The sequence below is a fragment of the Ascidia mentula genome, chromosome 1 (genome assembly GCF_947561715.1).
Source record: "Ascidia mentula chromosome 1, kaAscMent1.1, whole genome shotgun sequence".
NCBI lineage: Eukaryota > Metazoa > Chordata > Ascidiacea > Phlebobranchia > Ascidiidae > Ascidia > Ascidia mentula.
The window spans coordinates 10674072-10700055 of NC_138566.1; the positions used below are offsets into that span (position 1 = coordinate 10674072).

A 25984-nucleotide genomic window follows, 5' to 3' on the forward strand; every position below is an offset into this window, starting at 1 on the left:
CGACTTGTTCGTGACGCCTGCCTATCCTTTCTATACGTGTGATGTGAGTTTAACATACTTTAGAAATATTATTATGATTTTATTTATTTCGTTAAAATTGCCTTAGAGTCGCAACTGAAACCAAAAGAACAAAATCAGTTTTTCGGATTTTATCCTGCTTCCTGTTTATGTAACAACCACTTGCGAGTAACGTGTTAAAGTAAATTTTTGACATTGTTAGATTTTTTACTATATATACGAAGTAAACGAGTCTGCTTTTGCTTCTGGGAATGATTTTCTTTTAGCGAATTATGCTTACTTACACCATAGTGCTTGACAACATGCATTGGGAGCGTCGCAATAAGTTATCAAAAAGAAACGTTGTTCTTTATTAGGTGTTTGCGGTTTCCAAAAAATTGTCCTAAAAATCAAAAGATGACTAGTTAAATTATTACCTAAAAGTACTTTCCAGTTCTGAACCAAATCTCTTGCATACGATTTTTGGGTTTCGAAAGTGACCTTTTGGGTCCAAAGTCCGAAAAGTGTATGAAGATGTTTTCTATTTTTCTATTTAGGTTTAGGCAATGGACTTTGCTCGGGTGGAATGACTACATTACATAATTTTAAAATGCAGCGCGACGATGCCGTAATTTGACCACACCGGGGTTGGAACCCAAGATGTAGTTGGTGTATGTAAACTTTCAGCTTGAAAATTGCGTTTATAATAGCCTGATTTTTCTATACGTGTGATTCTAACAATTACTTTGACGAAATAATATTGATAACTAGTTAATATGAGTTGCAAATTGTTATTTTTTATTGTAATGAATAAACCAAGGAATTCATTCATGATTGTATATTAGTCCGCTGTTAAAAATGATGACCAGGTTTTGTGGTCACGCCTGACCTGTTTTCAATATTTACATTTAACGCTTGATTGCACATTGCCGCAAAAAGTTTCAGTTTTGCTGGACACGAATTGAGCTTCGCTTCAACCAGGCGAAAAAGGGAGCAATTTTCTTCACAAGAATACATCAGTCCACTTCCGCGCGTGAGTGGTGCAGTTGCTTCGACTGCATTGGACGCTTAGCTGTTTTTTACGAACGTCTGACTCCCACTGTTCAACGAATAGAAGAATCTCTCTTCGTGTCTGAAACTAGTGTCGCAACAGTGACGGAAATTCCGTACAAGAAAAGAAAAGTTCCGCAAGCCCCAACCTTTCTTGAGTGTTGTCTCGGGTGATCAATATAAGTTTTATCAAATGGATTGGCTAAGTGTTGTGTTATGTTCGCCCATTTGCCTTTTCCTTTTATGGAAAAGCTTAGCTATGTACCTTCCCTGGCTAACTGGAGATATTCAATACATAAAGGCTTTTGCCCAACTGTTTCGGAAGCTCCAAAAAGCGAAAAAGGCAGAGATACGTTTATATGGGAAGTAAGTATAAAGAGTCATTGTTCCATGAACATTGCAATAGTATATGACTTTTGGTTTTAGGCTTCAAGATCAGGCCAAAGAATTTCCTAACCATCCATTTATTCTATATGAAAATGAAAAATGGTCATACAAACAGATGTTATTATGGTCAAACAAGTGCTGTAGAGCTATTCACTCACTTGGAGTAAGAACTGGAGATAAGGTATACAATTTTTTGTTTTGGGTGAAATTTCAGTATTTTCTTGTTAATTGTCAGTGTTTGGTCAATCAAAGATTTGGATTTAACCTATTTGATGCAACCTTTTAAGATTGGCCTGTTGATGTTCAATGAACCTGCCTTTCTTGCAACCTGGGTTGGTTGCTCCGCTTTGGGTGGAATAACTGCATTCCTAAATACCAATCTTCGGTTGAAGTCTTTGCTTCACTGTATTGACTTAGCTGACATTAAAGTATTGGTGGTTGGTCAGGATGAAGCACTTCTAGAGGCAAATACATGTTATTTATGTTTTGTACATATTCACTTGAAATACATGTTGTTTATGTATTTCACAAGTGAAAAAAATGCAGCAATAATTTTTGTATATCTCCAGGCAGTTGAACAAATCAAGGAAGATCTAAATGAGAGAAACATACAAGTGTATGTGTATGGAAAGAAAACCAACACATGTCAGTCATTTTTGGACCTAGTTGGTAATTGAATGTTTTGTAATTTTTATTCGAAGGACAATTTTTCTAATATTTTTCAAACTTTGTTTTCAGATTCACAAACATCTGAAGATGTTCCTCTAGAATGGAGAGCTAATTCCATGTATAGTGACCCTTTATGTTATATTTACACATCAGGAACTACAGGCAATTACAACACATGTCATCTGTGATACATTTGCTAACTTGTATGTTTTATATCTAAAAAAGGACTCCCGAAAGCTGTAAATGTTGATTACTGGAAATGTTGGTCAGGAGCACTCCTATTCGACTTATGCAAGTTCTCTCAGATGGATGTTGTGTACACTGCATTGCCACTGTACCACAGTGCAGCTGCCCTTATAGGTTTTTGTGGGGTTTTAACAACAGGTAATCTTATTTAGGTAATGTGTGACTTACCGTTGAAAGAAGGTATTTGTTTTAGTGTACCAGGCTCACTTTAAAGCAACCAATGAAAGTAATAATCTTATTTAAACCAAAGAGTTTAATTGTTCTATTATTTTCAGGTTGTACTTTGGCGCTGAGGAAAAAGTTTTCAGCAAGTCACTTCTGGCCAGATTGTCGCAAATACAATGTTACAGTGATTCAGTACATTGGGGAGACAATGCGTTATGTGTGCAGTCAGCCAACAGTAAGTTATATATGGCATTAAATAAACTGATTAAATAATGTCAGACATTACCCATATGGTGGAGTTACAAATAAGAAATTTTTCAGAAAAATAATAATTTACAATTAAGATGTTAAATTAGCATACAACCAACCGAACGTTGGACTGTGGCCAATGTATGACATGGGGGGAATTGATGGATAGGTCAGCTACATCCTTCATGTATATTCAGGACTGCCATCCATAAGACACCAAAAATACAGAAGCCTGAAAAGGAAGTGATTTACATTCGCTGATGCTACATTTTATATTTCAACAAAATAACCGTTTTCGGTAAAAAGGCATTCAACGTTGTTTGAGCCAAAACATATTAAAAATTTGTGGATAAAAATACAAAAATGCCTGAAAATAAGGACACCCTGTTTTCAAATAAGATGAAACTTAACGATTCTCTAAGACATCGATCTAAAAAATAAGGAGAAATCTTGAAAAAAGGACGGTGAGGCAGCCCTGTGTATACTGGTTGTTGTGCGGAGCACAAACTAGCCAATTGACTTGCTCACAACTCAAACAATGTTATTGACGCGAGTAACTTTAAACGCTGGTAAAGTAAGAAAAAATTTAAATGTGCAGCTAACATCAGTTTACATTCGTAGACTCCCGAGGACCGTAAACACAACGTTCGTCACGTTGTTGGTAACGGACTGCGGCCAGATGTTTGGAAAACGTTTACTGACCGCTACGGACAACATATTCACGTATGGGAGTTTTATGCGGCCACGGAAGGAAACGTGGCATTCCTCAACTATCACAACGATTTCGGTTGTGTGGGTAGATTCACTCCACTCTTGAAGGTACATAAGATGTAGATTTTGGAAGGTTTGCGATTCTCACACAAAAACTACAGGGTGTTGCTGTCAATTTGGCTTGACTACATGCAAAAATACTCAACATTACGACGTCATCGCATCGTTCTGAGATTATTTGCTCCAATAATAAACCTGTGGGAAATCCCCAACAGCGACTTGCAGTGACCAATAAATAAAAATTATGGTTTAAATCGGGAAGATTGTTTATTGATACTTCATTTATATTTATCAGTTCTATGTTTAGTTTAAAACGATGCGATTTTACTGTAGGCTCTTGGAAACGCCGCCTTCATCAAGTTCGACCCCAAATCAGAAGAAATTATAAAAGACAAAAACGGATTGTAAGATTTTTCTCTTTTGAAATGTCTTCTAACAACTTACGACGTTGTAACATTGTATGGATTTTGATTTATTCAAGTGCAATTCACGCCGGAGTTAACGAACCCGGGTTGGTTGTCGGAATGATCGATGAACGATTTCAAATTTCCGCCTACAAAGGAAACAAAAAGCTTACACAGAAAAAGGTTCTAACCGACTTGTTTAAGGTAAACAAACTTGTCTAATTGTTTCGCTGTGATTTTATTTTGCAAAGCTTTGGGAGAAGGATGGCTGCTGGATGACTGACCATGCGCCATTTTTTTACTTTTTTTTGCTTAATTTAGATGCGCCTGAATTCCCTGAATACTTATTGTAGATTATGCTTTATTTCTAAACAACTCACTTCCAGTCATGAGTGACCTAAAGTTACTTTTCTCTGGAAATCCGTACTTTTTTCGTTAATGAGCAGGCGTGCGTTTTCTTTTACTACCTCTGCTCTGGTATAATGTTAGTAATCGTGCAATGCGCCGTAGGTTGGTCACCCCTGACCTAAATGCTTGACAACTACATTGCTGCAAAGCAAGAGAAACATATTATTTAATGTAAATATTGGAATACATTGCTACAACTGTGTGTACAGAAAGGCGACAAATATTACAACACGGGCGACCTCCTCATGTATGACGAGAATTACTGCGTGCATTTCTGCGATCGCGTGGGCGACACCTACCGGTGGAAAGGTGAAAACGTTTCAACGAACGAAGTGAGCGATATTGTTGTTCAAGGACCTGGTATAAAGGAAGCAAACGTGTACGGTGTAGAGATAAAAGGTAATTGCAACGTTGCATCGATTGTACGTTCTTACGACTTGTTTTATGCAGGGAGTGAAGGAAGGGTTGGAATGGCAACAGTTGTGTTGGATGGAGAAAAGCTTGATTGCAAGGCTGTGTACGAATACGTGTGCGAAAATTTGGCCTCGTATTCGAGACCAATGTTTATAAGGTGAGAATTTTCAGCATTTTGTCGGTGGGCGAAAACAAACTGCGACAAAAATTGGTTGAAATAATCATGTCTAATTTTATAAGAATCACTGAAAGCATGGAATTAACCGGAACCCTGAAACTACGCAAAGTAAATCTAAAAAAGGAAGGTTTCGATTTAAGTTTGGTCGATGATGATATTTACTTCATGGACACCAAGCAGAAAACCTACATCCCCTTTACCCCAGGACTACAACAAGGTCTCGAAAACGGGTCCATTCGAGTTTAAAACCCCAAATATTTTTGCCAACCAGTCCAATGTTAATTTGCTGATCGTTTTCATATAACTTTGTATTCATTTAATTTGCCAACCATGTTAATAGTGTTTTGCTATATCATGTCGGATGCAACCTCGTATTTTAAATGTTTCTACCTTTCAGAATGATCAGCGCTTATAAAGCATGTTCTGTAAATCTTATAATTATGTTGATGAAATATGCATAATCGCAGCCATATTTGTAGGCAATTGTATTATTGTTCTATTGCCCTTCTAACGCTTTCTGCATTTACAAGCTATGCCAGTATATAGGGTACAATAATGCGATTAACCTCTTGATCAAACGATTAACTCCGTACTTTTGTCGCTAATTTTCAGGATGCGTATTTACAAAAAGCAGTTGTACGTTGATATTGCCACATATTCCTTACAAGTGTCGCTATATTGGTCATTTTGTGTTTATCAACCTCCGAGTTTAGCGTACTCACAGATTTTAAACAAACAATGCCATGAATCCAGTATGTCAACAAGATTTTTGTTGTTATCTTTATGAAATCAACTTTTTTCCAACGTCATTTGTTGTGCATGACAGAGCTGAAAACGTCACGTTTAAAATCACAACATAAAATGAACTCGTGTTTCGATTTGAATTACAACGCTAACGATTATTACGCTCACTCTTATCAGATAGTTGCAATGTGTGTCATAATTTCTTGCAAAAAATTTGTTTTGCTATTTGTGAAAATTAGTTTTGCTTAGCGACTGAATTACTGCAAGGGGTTACGGCGTGTACGGAAGTAATTGGTCGTTTGCTGTTGCAACGTCAAACCGATTAAGATTGTATGACAATAAAAATTTCGATCAAAAAATGTCGTTTTGTTTTTGAAGTAAATATGTACAAGACATCCTGTTGGTTTGTCTACATGTTACAGTAGCACGGTCACTGAAAAATATAATGTGGTAACTTTTACACCTGTTTAGCGGTGTGTTGTGTAAAAATAACTGAAGAAACGGTGGCTAAAAGTCTTCATTTTCTTTTTTCCTCATTTTATTAGCAAGACAGTGAGACCATAGTCGTCTATTTTATTTCGCATGGAAAGCAAGGTATTGTTGTGAACTTCAAAAGTCACAGAGTGCGAGTTACAAAAGTCATCCACAGCACCCCCTACGGAAAATGTCGGAGAAAAGTTTCATACAAAACACCGTTAGTTTTTCAAGGCCTCTCTATAGGAATATCTGATCGCATAGATCAGATTTTCGTGTTGGCAATGACCTTTGAGTCCAAAGTCCGAAAAGTGAATGACGAGTTTGTCTGTTTCGATCTGAATGGACTTTGTTCGGGGGGCGTGACTGCATCACATCATTTCCAGACAACAGAGCTGTGATGCCGCGGTATGTAAATTACCACCTTGGTCGTGACGCCTGCCGATGCTTTTTATACGTGTGAGTCTATTTTTTTGGCAATGATTATAAATATTTTTATAGTTCTGTTAAATATTCTTCGAGACGCAACTTAAAACCAATTGAACAGAAACATTCTTTCCAAGTATATGGACGGAACAAACGTCCAATAAATCATTATACACTTCGAGCACAGCCAGACTAGTTTAAACGAACATTCTGAAACCCCGTGATCCATAACTCAAGACTTCTAGGAACGAATTTCTTGCTTTAATCCGAAAATGTCGTTGTCCGACTCCAAAAAAAGCTGAAAATATTTGTTTTTCAATAGACGTGAAAATTTGCACTAAACCTACAATTGTGTACGGATGAGGCTGCATAATATTTGTTACACGCATATATGTGATAACAGACATTTTGAACATCGGACTGGCGTAAAGCTTATGTATTGTTTTTGCGTAAAATAAAGTTTTTTATACTTGTCATCGTTTTGTCTTTCTGAAATATACAAAAAGTATATTTGTGGATTTATGACCCGTGTCGCGAAGTTACAAATATCACGTTAAATTCCAAGCTTACAACCTCCGAACTTTGGACTGTTGATGTCAGAAATCGAACCACGTTTTCGAAATGGCCTGAAGCCAATACAGGAACTTTGAGCAAAGTCACATCACGATGGTTGTTTAAAGTTAACTCAGTGTCGTTTTTCTGGTAAACATCCCTCTCTGCGTCTGATTGAGAGAAAGCTACATAGTTGGAAAAGTGTGTGTCGTTGTTTTCAAACTTTTTTATAACTGCGATGGACTTTGCTCGGGTGGCGTGACTGCTGCATCACATCATTTCTAGATAAGCGAGCTGTGATGCCGCAGTATGTAAATTACAAACTTGGATGTGACGCTGATGGTCACATTTTCTGTAGCCTATACGTGTCTGACAAATGAATCAGTAGTCCAACTTTTAAATTTACAGCTTTATGTTGCTGTGATGGCGGATGTATCGCAAAACTGTAAACAAAACATCTTGCGTGGTGTTAAAAATTAATGACAAATTAACCAAGTACACTGCAAGGTGACGTTATGTTTTTTGTTTTTTTTTAGTGTCGTAAAGATGGTCGATACCATCTTTTTCCACCTTTTGAACAATGTTTACATCTAAGGAGCTATTCACTTGGATTCGACTACACGTTTGAATGAATTTTCAGTTAAATCTTTCCTTTGTAGATCGCATTTTTTTGGAATTCTAAGATAAATAGCCAATCCGAATCTGGTTTTCGCCACGTTTTAGAGTAGGCTACTCCAACGTGGTTATTACATAAAAGTGCTATTATCGTATCAAGTAATGGCGTGAAAATGACAACATCGGACATAAAAGATGGGACAACTAGTCGGGGAGTTTATACAAAGTGTATTACAGTAAAATAAAGTTACATACAATCCATCATACAATGAATAAAAACCAGTGGGTAAAATTCCACTACTAGTGGGGGAATTTCGAGTGACTCCGTAACTAAATATTTTGTATTGTCATTCTGCACAATCGCGCCAAATTGAATGCTTTTATCACAAAATACATATTTGCTGAGCTCTGCCGCTGGGATATTGTTTATTACTGTCGGTAAAGTCTCCGCATCAACCTGTCACTAAGCGGAGTTGCCATATACCGTGCTTATTTCCAAACTTTGTTTATATTTTCAAGAGACGAGCTGAGATTTTGACCGAATCGTGCTTAGTTTGACCAAATGCAGATTGTTTGCTACATATTACAATGTGACAGTTATATAGCCTTTTCGGCGTTGCAATCCACAACCACAGATAACCTTACCAGGTCTCATCAGCGCGCCTTGCCAACTAAAGGTCGCAACATCGGCATTGTCTGCGGCTCACTTATCACAATTTGCTATTTCCTCTGCGTATATATTTAGTTTTTTACACTAAAATTTGTGGAAAACGATTGACACAAAATGGAAAGTTTTTATACATCTAGCTAGTTTACTAGCTAGTTCAGAGTTACAGTCACCTTGTCTGTAGCTCTATGAAAACGATTTTGCGTTATGTAAAATTTATTTTAACACACAAATGCAGGACTTTTAAAATGCTACTTAAATCAAACCGTTTATGTACAATTTGCACAATTTTCAACACAAAGACTACACAAAATATACACAAATAAAGATTGCTGTGGGCGTTTGACTTTTTACTGTTTGCTTCCATCGGCATAGGAGGGTCGATATATTCGTAAACACCGAACTTGTTGAAAATTTCACATAATCCAAACTTGTCCGCGACAACAGAACTCTCCGGTACATTAAGTTCCACGTGTGACCACGGCTTGAACGACTAAATTTATGCCGAAAGTAAAATAGCCAATGCATTAGTCGAGAATTTCATGCTACAGACGTTTCGATCGTTGTATTACAATCATTTTCAGTGTAAAATAAAGGCGAACCGGCAAAATGGAACGGTGAAGTTGCGACAAGTAAAAAAGTGTATTTTATAAAAATTTATAAATTTAATTTGTTTTTTTTTAACCTTTGTTTTTATCACTACCACAGGCAACTCGCTGTTCGGCTTCTAATCTCAACAATTGCGCTTCTTCCACTCTCCCCTTTTGTACTCATGGTAACTTCACCGTACCATTTTGACGGTTCGCCTTCATTTTACTCTAAAATTGATTGTAATACAACAATCGAAACGTCTGTAGCATGAAATTCTCGACTATTGCATTGGCTCTTTGGTTTATATTGAAAATCCACAAAACAGTCAGTTATGTTCTTACGCCAAATGGTACAATACCTGGAATATATTTGTGTATGGTGGCCATTGCATTTCATCAGCACTGGGCATTCCTGTGTATGAAAAGTTTCCCCAATAGCTGCTCAGCATGTTCTGCATGATCTTGTCGTCATTCGAGAAGCTGTGACTGATTAAGCACAAAATTAATTTGTACTACTCTGGATAAATTCTTGGCACATGATTAAATATTCCCCAGCAAAAAAATACTTACTGTAGAAGAGTCTTTTTCGTTGCTGAGCGTTTGTCAAATCGCTCAGGTAATATTTGCTAAAAAATATCTTCATAATATTCTCTTTTACTTACCCGCTTGGTTCGTTGCCAAACAAGAACAAAAGTTCACATCCGTGATAAGCTTTCCCGGCAAGACCTTCTGGAAGGTTGATTGCTTTAAGAAACTTGGCATCCGGCCCGTACTTGAAATTGTAATAGAAATAATTACTTTTTCTTTGTCCCGTCGACTGCAAATACCTTTAAATAAACATGAATTTAATGATGCGTCTGGTTTTTTTATCATAATATAATCATCAGTAACTACATTTTGCTATGTCAGTGGTTTCCCATCTTTTCGGCGTGCGAAAAAATTCACCGCGTCACTCAGTTTTAACTTATTTAGGAGAAATAAAATGAAGCGTTTTAACGAAAAAAAAGGTGAAAGTTATTGTTAGATTTGTGTATTGTGATCAGGATATGCTGGTACGGAAACGCAGAACCTTTAAAGCAACCTTCACATTTTCAATCGGCATTTCTTTCCGGAAAAAAAAATCGGATAAAATAAGATAGCCAAGATAACAGAGTAAGGAACCGCGCAGTGGGCGATCCTGCCTTGTGATGCGATGGCATAAAGCAATTCTAAGAGGCTGAGTTAATGACTCCCGACACTAGCAAGTCACAAAATAAAACTACGCCCTGGAAAGCATAAGCACTGTACGTTCACAAACTGCAACAAATTTACCTTGCCAAATTTCGTGAGGGACATGCAAACACATATGTCGTCAAAAAAGCATCCACAAATTGATTTGTTAGTGATAAGTCCAGCAAATTAACAATCGTTGAGAAATTCTTAATAAACTGCTTTACCAACGCCAACAGTTCTTCACTCTGGATGTAAATTTCGGTAAGATTTAATACATAGCACAGATATTTCGCGATCAAAACCTACTCCTGGATGTTTTTCAAAAATTTCCATCAACAAAACTTCCGAAAACACAGACATCTCATCCTCGTTGTGTCCAACAATGACCTCCTTATCTGTGTTCCACTCACCTTTATGAAACATTGTCATTGGCTGCTTTGGAAAATCGTTTCCACCAATGACTGGACGAAACGGTTCAGCGAAATTAAAGCCGACTTCCAAAAATGTTGCGATAGAAGGAGATAGTGATGGTAATATGTGCTTCTTAGCGATGGTAGTGTGGTGTTCTGTGACATTTTTCGCTGGAATATCTCTGGAAAAGACAAACCCAGCAATAAAATACCAGATGTATTTTTTCATTTGAAAGTATTTTAGTATTGCTTCAACTTGCGTCTTAAATTGGGTTTTTAGGATGTAACTTTTACTTTATCAATATATGACATAAAGAATTTTCAGACTTCATTGCTTTTAGAATTATTTTAACAAACACAATTTATTTGTGTTTTTACTGTAAACATTTCAGTGAATCGCATTTTGTAAGTTCCAATAGCCAGTCTGTGTTGTCCTGTGTTTCTTCCTTGTTCCTGTAACGAGCTGCTGCTGGGTTGCTTTGCATGATGGCTCGTTTGAAGTACGGAGCACTCTTCTTCGATGCAAGGTGAAGCATCACAGATTGACCTCCAGCACTTTCACCAAAAATCGTAACCTGCAAATTCATGTAAATCGCACAAGCAGCAACGAATGTGTTGAATACAAAAGACCTAAATTCAAGAACCTAAATAAAATCACTTATCCAACATTTTATTGTACTGATACTTTCATAACTCTTGCAAATAGTTTTCAAACCTGGTTTCTATCTCCGCCAAATTTCTTTATATTTTGATGAACCCATTGCAGGGCGAGTTGTTGATCTCCGATTCCTTGGTTTCCACTGAGTTCAGTGCCAGCGTATGCCAGAAAACCCAATGCCCCTGCATAAGAAAACATCCGGAAATTTATTTTACACAAATTTATGTGATGTGTCGGGTTGGCATTGTAATCTTGAACATAAATAGTTACCGAGCCTGTAGTTGATGGTCACTACTATGGTGTTGGTTGCTTTGCTGAGCCAATACCCGTCGTACGATGGAAAATTTCCTGATCCGCCAGAAAAAAAGCCGCCGTGAATCCAGAATAAAACTGGAAGTAGATCTATTTCTTCTCCTTCCACTATTTGATGCGGGACGTAGACATTAAGATTCAGACAATCTTCCCTTTGTATCTACGTCACGAAACAAGGAACGTGAAAAAAATAAATTTATTCTTTAAAATATTTAAATTAATTTAATATATTCTTAAAATTTCAGAAGATCAAGACGTCATTACTTTGTGGTTCAAAGACATAAATTTCTGCGACAATAAATGAATTGTCCTGTTTTGGCACTCTTGAAAGAAGACTGACTTGTAAATAATTTTTCGCGAGTAACCCTCGCTTCATCAATGCACCGGTCACCTCTCCACTCGTTGTGGAAACAACTGTGCCTTCTGTACTTTGGCGTTCTGCAACTTTTTTTGAAACACTTTGATAAGAAATTTGGAATACTTGCCCGATGATGCTAAGCAAGGCATTGTTTAAATCATCATCATCAGCCCTTGGTAACGAATGTTCTTCTTCGCATCCCACGGCAGAAATACAAGCAAAGAGCAACAAAATTGCGGTAAACATTGCGTTACAAAACTCAACTTGCTTTGACATGACGGAAGGTTGCAGCCGCTGCAAAAATAACCGAGCAGTTCCTACCGGCGCTCTTTTTGTTTTGCGACGCTGTTATTCTGTCTGTAGTGTTAACACTTGATCGTTATCAAATACACTAAAGGTAAGCGTGATTACAAAGTAGTTGGTCGGTGACTTAGCACCTCACCTTTTGTTATGCGACGCTGCTACGCTGTCTGTATAAACACATGATCCTATTTTTGACTCGACCGGTATCAAATACACTAAAGGTATGCGTGATTACAAAGTAGTTGGTCGGTGACTTAGTACCTCTCCTTTTGTTATGCGACGCTGCTATGTTGCTGTTTGCAAATCCCTGGGGTCCGTGACGATATGACAAATAAGGACAAACATAATTTCGTAAGCTGTTGTGATCATATGTCTAGGTTATCACGTTATTTTTGTGCGGTTTGGATTAGCTTGTTGGGCGAAAAAACGGATGGTTCACTTTTTCTCGGATTTCCAACCTTATGACACGTGATGTTTTAATCAGTGCACCGATAAGTTGAGAAACCCTGTGTTGAAGGGTTGATTCGATGCAAAAGTCCCCTTGCCTACATTTTCGTAAGCGAAGTCAGACGTTACTATACGACCAAAATGTTCAGCATTGACAAAATAAATGGTTTCGCCACCCAGTTAGCTTGCAATTACAAAATATTACTATTTGTGTGGCCGAAGTAGGACCTGCAGCGAATCTCCCGCGAAGTAAACATACGGCTTTACTCTGCCTCACTCCCAAACTATTTTCATAGTAGTTGATCTGGGGTGATAAAATTTGACTAGGATAAAACCGTTGTGATTAATCTGAGCAAAGTCAATTTTAATTTTTACAAAATCATTGTATAAAAAACAACACAGAATTAGATCGAATGTTAACACAGTGCAATAAATATGAAAACATAATGTACAATTCTTGGGCTCTGCCGCTGGACTATTGTTTATTGTAATGTTTATTTGTGCACAGATTTCGTTTATAATATTATTCTGCCGCTGGGATATTGTTTTTTATTGTCGGTAAAGTCTCCACATAAACTTGCCACTAAGCAGGGTTGCCATATACCGTGCTTATTTCCAAGCTTTGTTCATATTTTCAAGAGACGGGCTGAGATTTTTATCTAATCGTGCTTAGTTCAACCAAATGCAGATTCTATGTTACACACCACAATGTGAGTTTAACACGTGTTAGAATCATTGTACAAATTGTACTAAAGCTAAAATTTATTCCATTTGATTTTTTATTATTACAGGAATGATGAAAATCAGCTATACAGTTGGTACACGTTGGTAGAAGTTAGCACAAAATTTATTGTAAACTGCTGGGTAAATTATAAAATCGAGGTTATTCTTGCCAATAGCATCACTAGACCTAGTTACATAAGTCATGAACAGAACTTAACTAAAGTTTTTGTTGACATTTCGCTGGACAACGCTTTTTTCAAATCCAGTAAAACGGCTTTTTTATTTCGGTCTTGAGAATGGACTTTATACATTGTTGCTTGTCTGCTGTACATAATTTGCTCGACGCTTTCAGACACTGTTTACCATATATGCACTGTACGTCGTCTAGTCGCGTTAATTATAATCTTCAAGCATCCGTGTTTCCGCTATTTCGAGAACAAAAATCAAATTTCTTCTTGGGATCGCAAAATACGAAAATGCTCCCGGTGAAGTTTGAACCAATGATACCGAGGCGACTGCTCTACAAACTGATCTATGGGGTTATGGAAATTCGAAATACGGCTGAGATCACTCAGTATAAGGGCCTCATTCTTAATGGAGCTCTCCTGCCTCCTTATGCAATAAAGCATCCTTTTTATTTCTTGTAGGGAGATTTTAAAGTAACAGGATTACAAAAAAGTGTTCAAGTAATTTACTGAAGAATGAATTAAATTTCATGATACACGTTCTAAATAAAAACAAGCAACGTTTATTGGTGTGGCAACAACAAGCTAACAGAATTGCGTTGGTTGAATATTTACATCAGTACAACAACAAATATCTCTGTGATTTGCAATCGTTTGAACGGATTGGAAGACGATACTCATTGAAATTATTAAAGAAACTCAGTATGCGAAAAGCAAATACTTTCTCCTTGGCATGTACAATTAATTAACACACATGACAGAAAAATGCGATGAACAAACAGAGAAAAATATTACAAATCGTTGCTGTGCAGTAATTAGCTGATGAAGTTGTCATAACCGTATCTACCACAGAATTAGTTGTAGTTTGACTCGTTACGTCTATATCACTTTCTGTGTGTGCAGTGGTCACATCTGGAAGGATGGTGGTTGGTGTCGTAAAATTGACGTAAAACCCGATCGAATCCCAGAAATCGCAATATTCCTGCCGATAACCACTCTCCACCGTGCTCTTTGGCGCCATAATGCGGATGTTTGACCATCCCTTTATCGTCCCACCTTCCTACATTTGCAAAATACTGTGTATGATACCTTAATCAGACAAATATCCAAGCTTCGATGTAAAAAAAGTTTAAAAAATATTACAAAACATATATAGAGGTGTGTACATGTCCCCATAAAAACATGCGCAGTTAAATTTAAAGTTATTTTGACGATAAATTTATCTCGCGTAGCACATAGAGTTTTGGGTAAGTTTACTTGTGTTTGTGGGATGTATGGAGGCCACGTGTTGGTGTTTGGTGATGGGTGGCCCGTATGAGCGAAACTTCCCCAGTAATCACTGAACATCGCAACGACAAGTTCATCATCTTCTGTGTAGTCCCACCTACATGCAAGACAGAAATAGAACATCGGATATTTAAATTTTTCCAAAAACGATTTGAATGCTTGTTACTTGGGTTTGTAAAATGGATTACAAAGCATGTCCATGGCTACAATGATAATACATAGACACACAACACAGACGATGTTCAATTGAACACAACAAGTTTAGTTGCTATATTTGTCTTTAGCCATACCCGACTTGAGGTCCTGTCCCGAAAACAAAATAGTTTTCCTGTCCATGTACAGCCATACCACAAGTTCCGTTTGAATCCTCTCCATAACACTGCTCCCCATCCAAAGCATGTTCATTTGCGTATAGATACACTGGAGAAGGTGCTGGAAACGCCGATGTTTGTGACATAAATCTGAGGATAAATCGAACATAACAAATTCGGTAAAAAAAAATTTGAAAAACGGCGCTAATCACCTGAATATTCATATTAAAAATTTTTATTTGCAAAAACAAAACACAGTCGCGTGTCTTTAGATCTTAAAGCGTGCAGCGTGGTCGGCCTGAAGGTTTGGTTGAAGCCAAATAGTTAATTTTGATTAGGCATGCTCAACATTAAATCATATTAAAACATATGTCCACCCATCAAATACTTTGAAAATCCTTCACTGCAAATCTTGAATATTCGGGACGGGACATAACACGCTAATGGTGATGCAATGTTGAATTAATATATATGAAATATGTAAGGTGCATACAAACACCACCTACCTGGCCAGAGTTCGGCTTGGACAGTCAAAAAACATGTCCGCAATTTCATCGGCCAAAGTTGGAGCGCAGTCTGATCTAACGTTGAGACCATCCAAGTCCATGTACGCATCAACGATTTGTGTTCCATAATAGTCACCGAGTAGCGCTGTGTTCAGTGCCTGTAAAACCAGCGATCACGTACCACTTGTATCTAATAACAACCTAGATTTTTTCGTACCCTGTAAAACGCACAAGGCAAAGGAAAGTTTTCAAATAAAGCGTCTACAAATCCAAGCTCGTCGGTTTGTGTTCCAAGCAGGACTTCCTTGTCGCTTTGCCATTTTCCGTCACGGAACAGGTTCAGTGGTTGATCGGTGAACTCCACGCCGCCAATTACCGGTCGATATGGCTCAACCATACTGTAAATATCCCCCGCAAAGCCAGCTGCTGCCATTATTAACGGTCGAACGTTGACAATTTGATCTGGAGATGCTTGTCTAACGTTACAGGAAACTGCATTATTTTCATTGTATTAAAAGTATAAGAATGTTATCATATAAAATGCAAAGTCACCATTTTTAAACTTACCTAAGACAATCAGCGTCACTTTGATTTGCATTGCAGCCGAGTGCTTCTAGTAGCAACTCCGTTATCCACTTTGCTTCGTCTGGTGTTTGGTAATAAAACACAGCCGGGTTGCTTTGCATGAGGGCTCGTTTAAACATGGGTTTGCTCACATTGGATAACAAGTGTAACATCACAGACTGCCCACCGGCACTGTTTCCGAAGATTGTGACCTGAATTTAAAATTTAAACTCGATACCAATATCAACTCTAAATCAATGAATTCTCCAACATAATGAGAAGCTGGTAAACCATTGGTTTCCAGGCGTCGAAAAAACACCAAAATATACACATAGTTGAACATAGTCCATCTTAATGAATTTCAAAGTCTCTATCAAAGTCAAACAGTGAAAAAGGAGATGACAGACACTGTTGAGTATCACTATTAAATAAGGAAATATGTGCGCAAAAATATCTTCTGTTTATCAGAGAGATCAATCCATATCTCAGATAATCAGAAGATATCTTAAAGTTAGGAATTTCATGATATATTTGCATGCACGTATATTTTTTACGTAAAACATTCAACCTGTTCTTTGTCGCCCCCGAAGTTTTCAATGTTGTCTTGTACCCACTGCAAAGCAAGCTGCTGGTCTTTGAGACCTTGATTGCCTTCGAACTTTGTGTCTCCCTCTTCTAACACCAAAAAGCCCAGAGCGTCTGCGACATTGGAAATGCATTAAGAGACTACGTAAGGTCGGTAATATATATATATATAGCCTACCTAAACGATAGTTAATGGCCACCATGATTGTGTTTGTGGTGTTAGTGAACCATCGACCATCGTATAAGTTGACAGTTCCTGCTCCCAGGAAAAACGCGCCACCGTGTATCCAGAACATTACTGGAAGTTTACTTGAGGTCGGATTGCTCAAATCCACCGTGGAGGGGACAAATATATTGAGTACCAAGCATTCTTCGTTGTACTTAAGCAAAAAGGTGATGATTAATTTACTAACTGAAGGTCACTGCGTACTTGCGTATAACAAACTTAACTGCCTCTAAACTTTACACAGTGCAAATATGAATGTTCTTACATTTTTGTTGCAAACCATTTGGTCGGTGCAAGTAGCGGGACCCTCAAAACATCTCAAATAGTTTGGTTCCGACACATTGAGCGATGCAGTATTCGAAATGGGTTGCGGAGGCATGTATCTGTGACAAAAATAAACGTGGTTAATGACTGTCAGATATAAACGAGTTCTAGTAACAGCAGTTTTCCGAAAATACTTTCATCATTAAAAATTCTGACGTTTACTGCATTTAATATTTATGACTAAACAAATATTACTGGTGGATAGCGCCACAAAACAGCATGCAGTTTGGATAACGACCATAAGTGTCTCAGGTTAACGACAGATTGCTTCGTGACGTATGTATACACACCTTTTAGGCACACTGCCGTAAGGAACGCTGTAGAAGGCGTGCGATTCGTCCATTGTTCGTCCAATCAGAGTTCCGCTGCTGGTAGACACTTGTGGAAACGTCTTTGCAGCGCCTACTTCTTTCCCTGCACGTTCGCTTGATTCCTCATGCTTTCTCACAAATTCTTCGACCGAATGAGCAACAGAGGTAAACCATTCCAAATTGCGTGGACCTTCAAACTGCTTGTCTACGGCTTTTGCATTGCACAATGCCGCAATAGCAATCAGTACAAGCAATTGAAAACGACCCATTATCATAAGACTATTATCAGTTTACACAATGTTCTGGCTCTTTAATATTCCTATGCTGCTATTTTCATATTTAATGCACTGTGTTAACATTCGATCTAATTCTACATATTGTTTTATACGAGTCTAAACATTTTTCTCCCTCATGGCTTCGTAAATGACTGGCAAAAAATAATTAAAACGGTTTTATCGCAGACAAACTTTACTATCCAAAATTAACTACCCCTAAAAATAGTTGGGTAGAGTGAAGCCGTATGTTTGCTTCGCTGGAAACTTTTTAACATTGATGAAACACTTGTCTTGTAATTTTTAACCAGCGCCCCAGACAGCCCAACATGGAATTGTGGAAAGGTTACGTTGTGTCAAAAACTTTGTTTGCAAACCGTGGTTGTGAGTATATAATATGCCCAGGGTCGCAAGCCCCGCTTTGCCCACAGATGTAGCACCCTAATGTGGTTGTTGTTTTTACAAACAACGCAGATTTTATACGAACGCCCGGCAAATTGTTCCCCAACCATGCAAACTGTGAGAAGTTACAATGTGGGGCGCAAAAATGACCTTTCACTATTTCTAAAACCTTGTGTGCTGCAGAGGTTTAGCAATCTTACTCACAAGCCCTTTGCTAAAGTTCCACAAAGATCCAATATGTGTTTTAGATGCAAGCGATATGTGTAGCGGAACTTGCACCATTACTGACTCAATGCTAAACAACTTGATCGCAATAAAGTCTGACTTCGCTTGCCAATTCTGATAACACTCTATCCCGCACTGTGGTTATTTGATCCAATTAAAAAATGTAGACAAGGAAATGTTTGCATCCAATCAACCCTCAAACACAGGGTGTCTTAAATTGTTTGGTGCACGGACAAAACAATTAATGCAGCATAAGGTCGACAATTCGAGGAGAAGCCAATCTTACGTCACATCAGTTTTTTTCGCCCAACAAGCTGATCCAAAACACACAAAAATAACGCCACAACCTAGACATATGATCACAACACCTTACAAAATTAAGTTTGACGTTCTTTGTCGTATAGTTATAACAAGTTCGCTGAACCCAGTTTGAGAAGCCTTGCTCCAAACAACTTGAAACACGATTGAAAAGAGCAACTGAAATTCTCGCATCAGTAAAAATACTCACGAAGTTTATATAGTGACAAAGTTACACTAAAGCGTGTTAGGAATGTCGTAAAGCAAAGGCTAACGAGGTAAATGCGAAACGTTACGTTGCGCCATGTCATGTTTGTTTGTCAGTTGTCGTCGGGGTGGATATGGCAATATAAGTGTTTACTTAAACGTTGTTTCGCACCCTGTTTCATAAAACTACATTCTACAAACAAGGGCCCAAAACACATGAGGAAAATCATGTGAATGATGATGGATTTGTTTTTGATTATTTACAGCGATTGCATCACACGAAAATGGAAGATGTTTGGAAAAGGTTAAATTTTAGGTGGTTACTTCAGATAAAAAGGAAATCTACTTCTTGTAAAATATTCATGCAACTTGCGCATTTACGCAACATATATGTGTATTACAAGTCGTCTATATAATAGCAGGCATACAAATCGTAAAAGTTTTAAAGGCGACTAAAATTAAGAATAACATTGAAATAAACACCTTGTATGGGTATATTTGGTTGGAAAGTTGTGGACGGGAGTGTGCTTGTTGTTTGTTGCATGTGTTTTTACCGCACATAGGAATAAAACATTCCAAAGTACGCTGTGCCTTAATTCAGAAATTTAATATTGTGCCGCGAAAGGCTCGGGGTAAAAAATCGAAGCATTCATCAGTCTTGGGCCGTGTGGATCCCATGAATGAGGTGAGTCACGGACCAACTAACTCCTATGTAACCACGCCTACCTATATGATATTTGATACCGACCGTGTCAGAAAATTGAATCTTCAGACAGAATAGCAGCGTCGCATAACAAAAAGAGCGCCGGTAGGAACTGCTCGGTTATTTTTGCAGCGGCTGCAACCTTTTGTCAGGTCAAAGCAAGTTGAGTTTTGTAACGCAATGTTTGCCGCAATTTTGTTGCTCTTTGCTTGTATTTCTGCCGTGGGATGCGAAGAAGAACATTCGTTGCCAAGGACTGAAGATGATGATTTGAACGATGCCATACTTAACACCATCGGACAAGTATTCCAAATTTCTTATCAAAGTGTTTCAAAAAAAGTTGCAAAACGGCAGAGTGCGGAAGGCGCAGTTGTTTCCACAACGAGTGGAGATGTGACCGGTGCATTGTTTTCCGACTCCACTGTTTTCTACGGAATCCCATATGGAGAAAAACCTGTGAGGTGAGTGATTTTGGTGCAAGAGAATGTCAACGACTAAAACAACGATTTAAAATATTTAAAAATGTACTGCTCTTCTGGCATAAAATATTCGTGCTGTATTTCTTCGACGTTTCGTCTGCCATGTGGCGAGACTTCATCAGGTATAACGCAAACAGTGAACTACACTATAACACGCCCGTGCACTTTTTACGTTATATCTGATGAAGTCTCGCCGCATGGCAGACGAAAGAAACACAGCACGCATATTTTATGCCATAAGAGCAGTATATCTTTAAATAGCAATATGCCTGGCAGCAACAGGAATTTCAGATTTAAAATATATGTCAAGGTATATCAAATATCTGGATAAACGTCACGGTTGGTTACACAAGATTTCCATGGTCATTAAAAGACTGTTTTTTTTTGTGAAAAGGGAATCCGTACATCACTTTGTGTTGTATCATCACAATGATAATTTTACAAACAATAGGAAATTATATATAATTTGGCGATTTTTTGGATAATTTCTTTAAGTAAGGGAATGATATAAAATATTTCTAACTGCTCCTATAAGTATTTATTCAATACTATAAGGCAGGTTAACAATGTTGGATTTTTTCACTACATCAATTTTAGATTTTAACTGTTTTGTCACTGTGACGGTTTTGTTTTATTTCTCACACAGATTTATGGAATCTCAGCTTCGTGCGGCCAGGGAACCGATCGATGCAAGCAAGGTGTCCAAAGTAACATGTTTTCAATCATGTATGTCCAAATGTCGATCAGTTGGAGATTTGGTAAGTACATCTGTTAATATTGGTTGTGCTAATAGAGCACCATTAAGCTAAAAAAAACAAGAATGTTTTGATCTCATGAAATTTCAACACTAATAATGAAATATTTGAGAGATTGAGTTTGTTTGATTCACGTTCCTTGTTTCGTGACGCAGATACAAAGGGAAGATTGTCTGAATCTTAATGTCTACGTCCCGCATCAAATAGTGGAAGGAGAAGAAATAGATCTTCTTCCAGTTTTATTCTGGATTCACGGCGGTGCATTTTTTGGCGGATCAGGAAATTTTCCATCGTACGATGGACTTTGGCTCAGCAAAGCAACCAACACCATAGTAGTGACCATCAACTACAGGCTCGGTAATTAGTTCTTATCCAAATTTGTTATACAGGATTACAATGTCAACCCGACGCATCACATAAATTTGTGTAAAATAAATTTCCGGATGTTTTCTTATGCAGGGGTATTGGGTTTCCTGACATACACTGGCACTGAACTCAGTGGAAACCAAGGAATCGGAGATCAACAACTCGCCCTGCAATGGGTTCATCAAAATATCAAGAAATTTGGCGGAGATAGAAACCAGGTTTAAAAACCGATTGCCTTTTTTGTGCTTGTGCATTAATCACTACCAGATTTTATGAATGGTCGACGATGTAGGTTATTTAGTACAATACGATACACTTGCAATCGCAGGTTACGATTTTTGGTGAAAGTGCTGGAGGTCAATCTGTGATGCTTCACCTTGCATCGAAGAAGAGTGCTCCGTACTTCAAACGAGCCATCATGCAAAGCAACCCAGCAGCAGCTCGTTACAGGAATAAGGAAGAAACACAGGACAACACAGACTGGCTACTGGAACTTACAAAATGCGATTCACTTGAATGTTTACAGTAAAAAGCAAATAATTCTACTATGTAGAAAGTCATATAATCAAACATGACATAAGTTTCATAACCTAAGAGTTACATCTTAAAAATCACTGTTAAACGACACGCACAGGCGTTAGAAGCAATAGTAAAATACTTCGTCAAAATACATCTGGGATGATTTTATCGCTGGATTTGTCTGTTTTTTCAGAGATATTCCAGCAGAAAACGTTGTAGAACACCACACTGCCATCGCTAAGAAGCACACACCAACATCCATCGATTTCCAAACTGTTTTGGAAGCCGGCTTTAATGTCATCGAACCGTTTCGTCCAGTGATTGGTGGCAACGATTTTCCGGAGCAGCCAATGACAATGTTTCGTAAAGGTGAATGGAACACGGATAAGGAGGTCATTGTTGGACACAACGAGGAGGAAATGTCTGTGTTTTTGGAAGTTTTGTTTTTACAAATGGAAAAGTTCAAAAAAAATTCTGGAGTATGCTTTGTTTGTGAAATATCTGTGCTATTCGTTTCTAATCTTACCGTCAATTTCATCCAGGGAGAAGAAATGTTGGCGTTTGCAAAGAAGCTTATTGGGGATTTCACAAGGTTATCAAACGTAAAGCTTCCTCATTTGCCGTCACAAACGAAAGAATTTGTGGAAGCTATTTTGACGACATGTACGTTTGCATGTCCCTCACGAAATTTGGCAAGGTAAATTTGGTTGCAGTTTGGAAACGCACAGTTCTCATGTCATCAAGGGCGTCGCATTACATTTTGTGATTTCTTGTGTAGAAGATTGTCACCTCTAAAGTCACAATCTTTCTCAAAATTCCTTTATGCAATCGCATTTCAAGGCAGGATCGCCCATTGCGAAGCTTTTACTTTTTTTTTCTTAGATATCGCATTTCGGTCATTAGATTCAGTAGAATCCGGGCAATCCCGCCTTCTGTGATGTCCGATTGCTTTTAAACTTTAACATGAGGGAGATTGTTTGGTAGAGATACCGAACTTAAATGCAAAGGCCGCTTAAAGAGGTCGCATTTTCATACCAGCGCATCATGACCCGCCAAACAATCTCCCTCATGTTAAAGTTTTTTCGTTTCCTGAGTTTCATTTTTTCTCCTAAATAAGTTAAAGTTGCAAGTTCGTTGAATCTTTCCAAATGCGTCGCTGCAGGAAAGCTTGGGTACCACTGACATGGAAAAATGGTGTCACTGATGGACACAGAAGCAAAACTAAATTTACGTTTATTTAAAGATATTTGCGGTCGACGGGACAAAGAAAAAGTAACTTTTTCTATTACAACTTCAAGTATGGACCAGATACCAAGTTTCTCAATGCAATCAACCTTCCAGAAGGTCTTGTCGGGAAAGCTTTCCACGGATCTGAACTTTGCTTCTTGTTTGGCAACGAACCAAGCGGGTGAGTGGTGTGTAAATAATAAGACGGCATTCCAAGCAAGTGTCCCCTAAGCGGTTGGACAAACGTTTATCCACGAAAAATACAATTTCTACAATAAGTATTTTCTGGGGGATATTTCGGGATTTTATTCATGTGCCAAGAATTTATCTAAAGTTGTACAAAATGTATTTTGTGCTCAATCAGTCACAGCTTTTCGAATGACGACAAGATCATGCGGGACATGCTGAGCAGCTATTGGGGAAACTTTTCATACACAGGAATGCCCAGTGCTGATGAAATGCAATGGCCACCATACACAAAGAAATACGAGGTATTAAACTTTCGGCGTAAATTTTTATGAGGTATTGACACTATTAAAACTATAACTTTTTAGTTATTTAAGTCCTGGCCACACGTGGAACTGAATGTACCGGAGAGTTCTGTTGTCGCGGAGAAGTTTGGATTATGTGAAATTTTCAACAAGCTCGGTGTTTACAAAAATATCGACCCGCCTTTGCCAAACGAAACAAATGATGAAAACTTAAAATATGAACTTTAACTTGTTGGAGTCTATTGTATATAGTTACTGTATGTTAACAAATGCAACCGGTTATACTGGTAATGTTAATTCGTTCTAACGAAGAAAATTTGAATTGTACATAAACGGTTTGATTTAAGTAGCATTTCAAAAGTCCTGCATTTGTGTGTTAGAATAAAATAAGTAAAATCGTTTTTTATAGAGCCACGGACAAGGTAACTGTCTTGACCTGAAAGGTGTCATTACTGCCACTGGTGACTGTAGCTCTGTACTATCTGATAAACTAACCAGGCACAACTTTCCACTTTTTGGTACTCTACCGTCAACGCCGATCCGTTGAGCACGCATAACTAGGTGCCAAACAACAGAGACAAACCACTGTAAAGCACACAATGGCCAAACAAACGTACGAAATTGTAAGAAGTAGCGGCTTGATTTTTTACCACGTAATAGTTTATAGGCTAAACTTTCCTCTCGTTGGAAGCCGCTACTTCGTACCATAGTCGAGTTACCTGTGTCCAAAGTCATCGTTAGCTGGCGATGAGGGCTGGAGCGCGCAAGGGCGTACGGGGTTATGGTTAATATTCGGTTGAGTTGCCCATTTGTCCCCACGAAATTCAATTAAAGCTTGGTAAAGTTCGAAAGCAGGGAATTATAAGATTGTATTGTAAACATATTTGCTGGGTGTCACCTAGTATGTTCGGAGTTATAACAAGGTATTCATATCATATTCATACCCTAATATAAATATGTATTATTTGTAATTTTTATAACGTTAAAAAGTTCGGCCTATGATCTATTGCGTATAATAAACGCAAGCCGCTACCTTGTGAGATAGTCGAGTAACCCCCGTTTTTTTGATAACTAGCTTCCCTCTGGTAATGTACTGCCCTAGTTTTAGTGCGTCTCGTTGGCCCATATCTGAACCTCCGAACTGCACAGTAATGAGGTCCTAAAATGGTGCTTCGCGATACTGCATAGTTTTATTGGAATTTTTTCCAATAATTACTACAAAAATTCCAAATGGACGTTTTAAGCGTATGCACATTATTGCGGATAACAAATTGTGATGTGGACAAAACTCTGCATAAAAGATGAATTTATGGTTATATCACTTTTAGGGTTGGTGAAAGTCTCACTGCATCATTCTCTCGACTTTTTAGTCGCCTTGTGTCGCAAGTCAATTTACCAAATAACAAACAGCGTAATCACTGGGGCGTTACTTCTCGTGGCAAACATCTAAAAAAACGCAAGTAAATAAAGATAAAACGTAAGTGCGAATATCGATAAAAACAAAGAAATAATTCTGTGCGCTGTGTAAACATACAATAAACAAAAACTTGAAATAACCAACACATGAAACCAAACAAAGTTACACGAAAAAAAGACGTCAAGTGCTAGTGTGATGTGCTGTTTAAGGCCACAGAATAAACGAGTTAGGCCTATTTGTAAAACCATCTGTCGTAACAGTTGTTACACGCACTAAATGGCGACACAACAAAATGCTTCAGAATGTCAATGCAAATGCACCTTGGAATGTGAACATTTGGTTGTGGACGAGAATCTGTTTGTTGTTTGTTGCTATCAGCAGTATTACGTAGTAGGGATGAGTATAAGATGTTGTCGCGCATCGAAATGAGACCCAAGATTCGTGTGTCACACTGTTGTGCATTGTGCATGGTTTTCAATGTGTTTGTTCAACTCTTGTTTGCAAAACAAAACGACTTCGCCTGTCCACAGTTAAATAAACTCATTTTAGCCACAGACATTTCAAAACAGGAAAACCCCTGTTAACTGCTGTTAAGTGAGCAAATCCGAGAGGCGTGTTGAATATATCCGGGTTTTCCTTTGCCAAGATATAACGCACAAACAGCCTACAATGGTCAAAATACCATATGATTTCTGTATCTGAAGTTTATTCCTGCGTGATAACCTTCCTGGGCATTTTTATTTATATTAATCCAACATGCGACTAATTGGACCGTCAGATAAATGATAATAATATAAGTTTATGTTTTCTACGTGAGACCGTGTAATTACTTCAGTTCTTCTTATTCTTGTTTATTTTTTCTGCTAGTTGTGGATTATGGAATGAACTGACCTTGA

At 37.9% G+C, this 25984-nt stretch overlaps 4 protein-coding genes across 4 annotated transcripts; 2 read left to right on the forward strand and 2 right to left on the reverse strand.

The window, feature by feature from the left end:
- Positions 1–1042: 1042 nt before the first annotated feature.
- On the forward strand, positions 1043–5950 carry LOC145898602 (long-chain fatty acid transport protein 2-like). Its single transcript, XM_082987122.1, has 13 exons — positions 1043–1413; positions 1474–1615; positions 1722–1898; positions 2004–2103; positions 2173–2265; positions 2329–2487; positions 2625–2749; positions 3385–3582; positions 3868–3938; positions 4016–4142; positions 4556–4745; positions 4797–4917; positions 5001–5950. Exons 1-13 carry the CDS (start codon positions 1241–1243, stop codon positions 5182–5184), a joined length of 1860 nt encoding a protein of 619 aa, XP_082843248.1. The 5' UTR covers positions 1043–1240; the 3' UTR covers positions 5185–5950.
- Positions 5951–6823: 873 nt separating this feature from the next.
- LOC145913189 (cholinesterase-like) lies at positions 6824–12232 on the reverse strand. Its single transcript, XM_083000797.1, has 11 exons — positions 12080–12232; positions 11557–11758; positions 11344–11468; positions 11007–11203; positions 10525–10810; positions 10318–10463; positions 9669–9833; positions 9366–9492; positions 8771–8909; positions 7153–7319; positions 6824–6880 (listed from the first exon to the last, which is right to left on the reverse strand). The coding sequence occupies exons 1-11, from the start codon at positions 12230–12232 to the stop codon at positions 6824–6826; spliced, it is 1764 nt and encodes a 587-aa protein (XP_082856923.1).
- Positions 12233–14135: 1903 nt separating this feature from the next.
- On the reverse strand, positions 14136–17376 carry LOC145913276 (crystal protein-like). Its single transcript, XM_083000916.1, has 10 exons — positions 17359–17376; positions 17046–17247; positions 16851–16981; positions 16286–16494; positions 15936–16194; positions 15719–15876; positions 15192–15362; positions 14872–14998; positions 14462–14674; positions 14136–14156 (listed from the first exon to the last, which is right to left on the reverse strand). Exons 1-10 carry the CDS (start codon positions 17374–17376, stop codon positions 14136–14138), a joined length of 1509 nt encoding a protein of 502 aa, XP_082857042.1.
- Positions 17377–19914: 2538 nt separating this feature from the next.
- On the forward strand, positions 19915–24032 carry LOC145899658 (crystal protein-like). The gene is made up of 10 exons (XM_082988551.1): positions 19915–20295; positions 20960–21071; positions 21224–21425; positions 21528–21652; positions 21763–21959; positions 22147–22432; positions 22496–22650; positions 23197–23361; positions 23545–23671; positions 23735–24032. The coding sequence occupies exons 1-10, from the start codon at positions 20015–20017 to the stop codon at positions 23897–23899; spliced, it is 1815 nt and encodes a 604-aa protein (XP_082844677.1). The 5' UTR covers positions 19915–20014; the 3' UTR covers positions 23900–24032.
- Positions 24033–25984: the final 1952 nt, after the last annotated feature.